This window comes from Hetaerina americana, unplaced genomic scaffold, assembly GCF_022747635.1.
Source record: "Hetaerina americana unplaced genomic scaffold, ioHetAmer1.1.p SCAF_1, whole genome shotgun sequence".
Classification (NCBI taxonomy): Eukaryota; Metazoa; Arthropoda; class Insecta; order Odonata; family Calopterygidae; genus Hetaerina; species Hetaerina americana.
This window is the reverse complement of record NW_027286069.1, coordinates 119,233,919-119,242,045: the sequence shown is the minus strand read 5'-3', so window position 1 is coordinate 119,242,045 and position 8,127 is coordinate 119,233,919. Positions and strand designations below refer to the sequence as shown.

The 8,127-nt window shown below is 38.2% G+C and overlaps 2 protein-coding genes across 7 annotated transcripts; one reads left to right on the top strand and one right to left on the bottom strand.

Moving 5' to 3' along the window:
- Nucleotides 1-920: 920 nt before the first annotated feature.
- LOC139696174 (18S rRNA aminocarboxypropyltransferase) lies at nucleotides 921-5,904 on the bottom strand. Of its 6 annotated transcripts, none has more exons than XM_071594851.1 (6): nucleotides 5,818-5,904; nucleotides 5,430-5,615; nucleotides 5,171-5,355; nucleotides 3,942-4,173; nucleotides 1,294-1,467; nucleotides 921-1,066 (listed from the first exon to the last, which is right to left on the bottom strand). In XM_071594851.1, exons 2-6 carry the CDS (start codon nucleotides 5,608-5,610, stop codon nucleotides 990-992), a joined length of 849 nt encoding a protein of 282 aa, XP_071450952.1. In that variant the 5' UTR covers nucleotides 5,611-5,615; nucleotides 5,818-5,904; the 3' UTR covers nucleotides 921-989. The 6 variants fall into 6 exon arrangements, with proteins under 6 accessions (XP_071450952.1, XP_071450910.1, XP_071450935.1 ...); XM_071594809.1 differs by having other exon boundaries at nucleotides 5,729-5,859; XM_071594834.1 differs by having other exon boundaries at nucleotides 5,742-5,859.
- An 18-nt stretch (nucleotides 5,905-5,922) lies between these two features.
- On the top strand, nucleotides 5,923-6,520 carry NdufA3 (NADH:ubiquinone oxidoreductase subunit A3). The gene is made up of 4 exons (XM_071594797.1): nucleotides 5,923-5,971; nucleotides 6,070-6,141; nucleotides 6,245-6,325; nucleotides 6,419-6,520. The coding sequence occupies exons 1-4, from the start codon at nucleotides 5,941-5,943 to the stop codon at nucleotides 6,460-6,462; spliced, it is 228 nt and encodes a 75-aa protein (XP_071450898.1). The 5' UTR covers nucleotides 5,923-5,940; the 3' UTR covers nucleotides 6,463-6,520.
- The last annotated feature ends 1,607 nt before the right edge of the window (nucleotides 6,521-8,127 follow it).

Here is an 8,127-nt window from a genome sequence, read left to right as displayed (position 1 = left end):
TCACCAACTTCATCAGTTTGGAGATGCACTCTGCTTGGTCCATTCTTGCTTCCAGGGAGAGGATTACTCACAGCATCGCACTTTGAAATACACAAGTACCGTATAATGCCTTGATCAAGTGTGCCAAGGTATTTGGTGGAAGAACAATAAACTTTTTAAGTATTGTTTTGGTTATTTGACTCCAACTCGGCATACCCTTTCGCTTCACTCATTTCCCACAAATCATATAACACACAATTCACAGTTGCCCAATGCCGCCTGCGATGCCAAAATGTGAAACAAGACAGCAATGGAAGTGGCGATGGGATGATAGGACTTCACTGAGGGGAAAAGCATGACACCACTTGAGGAGGCTGTTAGAGATATGGGAAGAACTTTCTTTGCATTGAACTTGGGAAAGGCATCTCGAGATGCGTTGGGATATACGATCAGCAAAGGGAACACTGCAACTTAGAATAAAAACCTTGTCATTATTCCCTCACTTACACCTTTCTCTCCCTCCATACAAAACTGCATTTAGCACAACCTTCTCATATGCATGCGTAATCATATCCTCCCAATGGTTGAATTATTTTATGCAGCTTTGTGACTAAAATGTCAACACTAATTAAGTTAATAAATACGGTTAAATTTATGATTCATTGCTTACTGGTTGTTGCCCAAAGTATATTCATGAAATTATTACTCTAGGTAGAAATACAACTTCATACACTGTTCAAGTCAGAGGAATGTTAGTCTGGCATAATGAAATGATGTGTGACCATTCCCACGAGGCAGTCCTATGATTTGGTTGGATACTTCTTATGAATTTTATCCAGGAAATACTTTTATTTTTCTTAATCAAGAAACTTCAACAACTTATTTCATTCCTGCGTGCCCTTTCGTTTCATGTTTTTATCACAGGAGGGGGAGGAAAAAAATCAGAAGCTTAATTAAAATAATTTTATTTTTATAGAAATTCTAACAAGTACTTAAGTAGTTTGCATCATTTAGCCTGATGTATTCTGTTCAACAATGACTTCATCATCTTCTTCCTCTGATGAAGATTCTGGATAATCTGGTAAATCTGAAAATGCAACGCCAAATATAATTGTGAAAGTTTCAATATAGATTTAGGAGTTCAAGGTAGAATCAACACTGAAGGTAGAATTAACATAGAGTAGTAAACATTTCAAAGAATTTAAAGTCCTCATGAATACAAATTTCAGTAAAAGAGAAATGAATATCTTTATTTCACCAATATAACTTTGATATAGTATACTAGGGATAAATGGCTAAATCCATTTCAATTACCATTCCGATCTTCTCGCTTCTGACGTTCCTTTTCCAGAAAGGTTTCCTGCGCTTTTATAATGTCATCACCACTTTCACATTTGGCATACTCATCAAGAATGTCTTTGTTCAGGTCAATGAATGATTTTCCCCACTTAAACTTGCTCAGGTACAGAGACGCTTCACGCTGATAACCTGCTCGGAAGTGGTGAGGGAGAGAAAAAAAAATACAATTCTCATTCAGGTATACAACAAGCAAAAAGGCATAGCCAAAGCATCACGTTTCAGGGACGAGATGCCATCAATGCACATTTATGAAACATGAAGAATAAATGCATAGGTATTCCCAAAAACTATGAAATAAAGAGGCCTATAATTATACACCAATAACAATAATCAACCCGAATGCACATTAATATTTATGCACAGTGGAACCTTGCTTAACGAGCATAAGTCACTCCAGACTCTTTAAACGAAACAATTTTTCCAAACAAAATATAGTAAAATATAACAATGCATTTCATGCTGGAAAAAGTACTAAAAAATTGTATACACATATATATATATATACATATATATTTAAAGAATTTTAACTCTCTCGTGTCCTCTTCTATTTTGGAATGCGAATTCAATTTGCTATTTCAATTCATTGAAGGTTCATGGAGTTTCTGAATGGTGAACAATTGGGAGTTTAATTTTCTCATTGCCACTCGCAGAGGTACACGAAATAGCAGCGAGAGAGAGTCTTTCATTGGCCAGAGGCCAGGCAATGCGTTCTGCTGTTATATTGGTTTGCCTCAGCATCTTTTCCCCTTAAAGAATCGTCTTGTCACAATTAAAAACATGTAATGGCAGGTAGCCCTCAGAATCTACGAGCCGCTTGAAGTCACGGATGAAGTTCTCTGCTGCCTCTGTGCCACCATGGACCTTCACATCGTGGCTGCCGGTTCTTCTCTTGAACTCCAATCACCAACGGATTCCTATAAATACTTCTTTCTTGGCCATTGATAATTCTGGCATCTCCTCAATGAGGTCAGCAAAAATTTCTGTTGTCTTTCTCCGAATTATATTCTCATTAATAGTGCCGCTGTTGCCTTGCAATTGCTTTTCATTGATCCACTTGGGAAGCAACCTTTTCAACATCGTTGAGAATATGTAACCGTTGTGTAAATATTCTTGCCTCTCCCTTTGAAGCATCCATCTCCTTAATCTTGTCCTTGCTCTCGAGGGCAGTTAAAATCGCTCACGTAGACTGACTGTTGATGTGCGTACTGGATCAACTGTGCTCACACCTTGCTCTTGCTTTTCAATGATTTTATTTTTCACTTCTACTGCTACAGGGTCGCACCCAAAAGTGGTAGGACTGATTTTTTTACAAGAATTTTATTGACGATATACTTACATCGACTTAATAACCTTCAAAGTATGCTCCTTCAGCTGCTACACACTTAGTATGACATTGCTCCCATTCCCCGTACGCCCGCTGGAAATTTTCTTTGGGGATGCCGTTGATGACCTTCGTCGAAGCCTCTTGAACGGCCTGCATCGAGTCAAAACGTCGTCCCTTGAGCTGTCTTTTCATCATGGGGAAGAAGAAGAAGTCCGGTGGTTCCAGATCGGGAGAATAGGGCGGGTGCGGCAACGTGGCAATGCCGTATTTGGCCAGGAGCACGCCAATGGCCAAGATGGTGCCGAAAATTCTGCCATGACGAGCGCGCCATGGCAGAATTTTCGGCACCATCTTGGCGCACACCTTGCGCATGGCCAAATCCTGTGAAATAATGCGTTGGACGTTGGATGCAGACAGACCCAACTGGTCTGCAATTTCTTCACTGGTTAAGCGTCGGTCTGTGTTCAGCAGTGTCCTCTCTCTGTCCACATTCGTGTCGGTTCTTGCCGTCGACGGCCCTCCGGAGTGATGGTCGTCTTCAACGAGCTCCCTACCCTGTTTAAACGACTTGTGCCACTCAAATACTGTGGAATGGCTTAAGGAAGTGTCCCCATAATCCTGCTTGATCAGATCGAGGGTCTCAGTTGCCGTCTTCCCGAGTTTCGCACAAAACTTCACGGAATAACGTTGCTCTAGGTTCAGATTCATTTTGTTTTTCGACGTGGACAAAAAACTTGCTTCACTAAAAATGGTGTCCTCACTCAATGACAGCCCGCAGGCGACTGAGGTTGGTGTCAGTCTGTTGCTAAGAGCCCCCTCCACCTTACCCTGACAGGCAGACCCCCCTCCACCGCTCCGTTCGCGCCAGAGAAAATCAGTCCTACCACTTTTGGGTGCAACCCTGTATTTTTATTCTCTGATAGTGGGTTTTTTCTTCTGGGACGTTTTTGCAATGAACTCTTTGAACAAAAAATACACAAATCATACGTCTGAACTTTAGTTTGGTAAGATAAGTGATCACAAGAGACAATAATGGAACGAATTCTAAACCCACACTGTGCCCTACAGCCATGCAATCCCGGACTTATCTAAACGACTTAAGGTGTAAAGGACTCGTAAACGTGAATATATTATTATGATTTTAAAAATAAATGCAACACAATGTACTTCTGAAGTCCAATTACTGATCATACAGATTAAGTACAGACTTCCTCCCTTCGAGTTTCTCTCTCAACACTTCTTGAAAGTGCTGAATGATATCAAAGTTAGCAGGACTCACCCATTATGTAAAAAGCAGCAGCATATGCTTCAACACAGGACAGCTGACATGGTCGGCCATAATTGACTGGATTTGCTGCCACGAGGAAGGGCAGTAGACGAGGATGTCTCCCAGGTGCAGCCTTCTTAATGGGGCCGCTCAAATTCTCTCCGTTCATTACCCATGCCCATGAGCAGTCCACAACAGAAACTCCCAATTCACTGGCAATAGCTCGATCAGAAAGAGATATGCACTAGAAATAAAGAGTTAAAGAGGATTTCAGCATATTTGGCAATAAAACCGATGGGCTCATGAATTATTACATAAAACAATACTGCATTTCCCAAACCAAAAATAAATTCGTTGGTGTACAGCTGTGACTTCAGGTCAGTGATTGTTAACAAAATATATAACTAGACCTAGAGCACTCAAGTTCACCCCTTGGTGAATACAGCATTTCGGTGGAAAAACAGTGCTTAAGATGGAAACCACACACGCATTAAATTTTTTTCTAGATTTTCTCATAAGTATTTAATATTTCAAACATACAAGTTCCTATGGACACGGAGAAGATAAAATAACTGAGGAGAGGCGAACTGAGAAATTAGTGACCGCCCCTGGGTCTAAGATCTAAAATAAAGTTTGAAATATTTTCTTTTGGGTACACCAACTATTTGTATGAATTTATGAGATAGCTCTCTTAGTTCCTCCAGTAAATAATTCTGTAGAATACAATAGAATCACTTTTACAAATTACAACTAAACTTCATCAACTTTTGCAATCCAGAGAAAACACTCATATGGTTTCTATACACTGTCCTCCACCAGAAAAAAACCCTTAGCCACTACGCGATTGTCCGTGTGCAATTTCTAGCGCAGTCACCACTTATGGTAGGACTGAACCCAACATGATGATGGCAAATCTTTTTCAAATTTGGAAGGGCAAATTTGAAGTTGATGCAATATATTGGTAGGAATTATTTCCAAAAAAGAAAGTATACACATTCTTAACTAATTAAATGACTGAGTCAGACTATTCTCATTAAAATAGGGATTCCCATTACCTGGAATGACAATATGGCGCGGCTGTCCTCATTAAATTGATTATGCACTCTTCACGCTTGTCACCACTGCTGACTCTTCAGACAGTCTTCCAACAACTCAACCCAATCGATCAATCCCACTCAGAAGTGCCATGACACAAACTCCACACTCAAAAGCTCGGGGTAACATTAATTTTCGGTAGATACCTTTTCTGCAGCCGGTGTAAGGGTGATACCACTGAACCGCTGGCCAATTTTGAGAGTTCGGACTAGTCCATGGCGTGCTAACTTTCGGCCAGAACATTTTTTTGGATCGCACTGCTCCATGTCCCACATTGCTACTGGGAATGGGGCTCTTGTTACTCTTTCCTTCTCTTCTCCAGAAGAATCCTCTACGAAGATACAACATCAAAACAAGTTTCACCATCTCCATTTATTAAATTATAATATTTAATCATGTACTTACCGGAATCTCCTTCATTTTCTGAACTATCTAACGAAATTTTATTTATTTCGAAATTTTCGGACGAGTCCTCAACTTCGTTCCATCTATCTGTTCTTTTTCTTGAGGTTCCAGGATTTCGAAAATCTTTACCGGGTTTTTGCCTTTTGCTATGCTTCAAACCTTTTCCTTTACCGGAAGGCATAGTTTCTGGAGGAATAAAGAGAACTTTTCAAACGGGCTACGGCACTTTACTTCAAATTCACACGTTTCATTATGGGCTGCACATGAAAATAAACAATCCTCAACCGAGGAGAAAATACATGGGAAGTTTACAAATTATTCCATAATATTGTTTATCCATTAATAAACAGTAGTACATGAAAGGCTCTTCCTTCGCGTTTTCACTAACATTGATAAACACCGCTCACGTACGACTTGGTAGTTTTGTGATATTTTCAAAACAGTTGACAAATGTAAGAAATTTCTTTTGTTTTCGCCTTTTGTTATTCAACTTTGTCCATCACTATCAAATATGGCAGCCACTGCAGGAACTTCTCGAGGAGGTACACAAAGAAACGGTTTAATTACGAAAAAATAGTGATTCTTACTCGTTTTGATGATTCCGGGCTTTAATTGAAATTGTCTTTGTTTTAATTTCAAGTTGTGGGCCTGTTGAAGAGAGGATGGAATGAAATTCCGGAAGTTATTGCTTCCTCTGGAATAGCAATACTCGGTAAGAACGAATGAGATTGAATTAACGTTAAAGAACAATTGATAAGGACAGGAGTTTGATTGTTTTGTCGAGGCTTCAAATTTAAGTCAATATTTGTTTTCAGGATTGGCATTGGGGGTTTCTGGCTTGTACATATATTATTCGAAAGATGGAGACAATAAAAGATACAAGAATGAGTACACAGGTATCAACAATTGTGAACAGATTAGAACAAAACTTTTGTTTTTGTATCATAATTATGTCGAGATTTACAAAAATGTTATTTTTCCTGTTTCAGTTTATCGGCCAGATGACCCTCGAGTGAAGTTAATTAAAGAATAAAGTTTGTAGGTGATATTTGATACAAATGTATAATAAAATATAGTTAGTTTATTGTTCATTACGCATTCAATTCATTTAAAGGAGACAACCTGAACCAGATATTTCAGTTCTAGTCCGGATTATTCTTGGGTATTACCATGTTCTTTTAATTGGATGTTGTAAACTCCATGTCAATAATAATCCACTTACGTCCCCCTGACATCATTTTAGTCTTCGAGGAAGAGTATGCTTATTTGTGAGCAATCAGTTAAAGTAATAAATGTTTAATTATTATATTATGAAAGTCAATTTGGGCCAAGTTCAGCCACCGCTCAAAGAATTACTTTCTTAAACAGTATGGTAACTTCTATCCCTTCCATGATATGATGTTCACTTCTTCAACATCGTACATAACTAAATAAATGTCTCCCAAATAAAGATTTTGATCATGCATGAATTACGTCTCGTAATAACTCTTATCTCGCAAATGTGGTTGTTTTCACACCGCAATAATTGTTGCTTCGTCCAGTTTTAGCTAAGTTATTTATTTTGTGTGAAAGTTGTTTCTTGGAATGGTTTGTGGTTGATTTTGACCAATAATTTCTTGATTACCATCCCAACACCACCCTCAATTCATCTTGAATGTCCAGCTCTTAAGTCGCTGTTTGATCTGGAGCATTGTGACGGACTCATTGTGTGTAGGAAGCCAATTGCCCCTCATGTCGCCTGGTCCTCTTCATTGTCTCGGAAACTGAGGTTACTTGTTTCCAAATGGAAAAAAATATGCAATGATTGAATACCATGAAACGTACACTTCAATTAAAAATATCTTTACTTGATGCGCATTACTTATGGCTTGGTGCATATTCTACCTTTTTATTGTTATAGGGAGATAGATCGGGGTGATAGGGACAAGGTGTCCACGTGCTGTAAGAGAAAGAATTGAAGAGGGCAAAGCACAACATTCTGATCATGATTTTAAGTTTTTAAATTTTTTTTTACCTATTCAGGTCAAAAAAGGTGACCATTTGTCTCAATATCAAAATGATGAAACAAGTATTAATAGCTTTCATGATTAATATGGGGAATTAGAGGCACACTAGTTGAGGCTGTTACTCTTATTTGTTTTAGGTCAATACACACCCACTGTGATAGATTCAAGCACATGTTCAATTGCAGTATACAACTAAAAAATCGATCATGCTTAAATTTTGGCAATTAATCCAAAGGAAACTTCTGGTTCGATATTTATGCAGTGTTTATTGAGAGAAAATTAAAGAAGTAAAATCAGGTTGAAGTTTGGTGCTACCACTGCATTGCTACATTGTAAGCCATGTGTTAACCAATTATGGTAATAACTGTTTTTTGATATTTTTAGGTTATCAACAAGTGTTAGGTACAAACCTGAAGCTAGACATCGATCCCTAACCTAATACAATATATTTTATCTCTCAGAAATGAATAATTGAATATGCATATTGAAATATTTATTTGCCTAGCAGGTACAGCATACAGTATTGAGTATACATGACAGCACAAAAATTTGATATAGATCACATTATTCCCAAATAGATGTATAATTACAGTTATGACAGGAAACTAATGTACGTGCAAGTATTACATCAATATTCATTTACACTATTATAACACTCATCAACCTGATATGCAAATATATTCTTCTCGAAT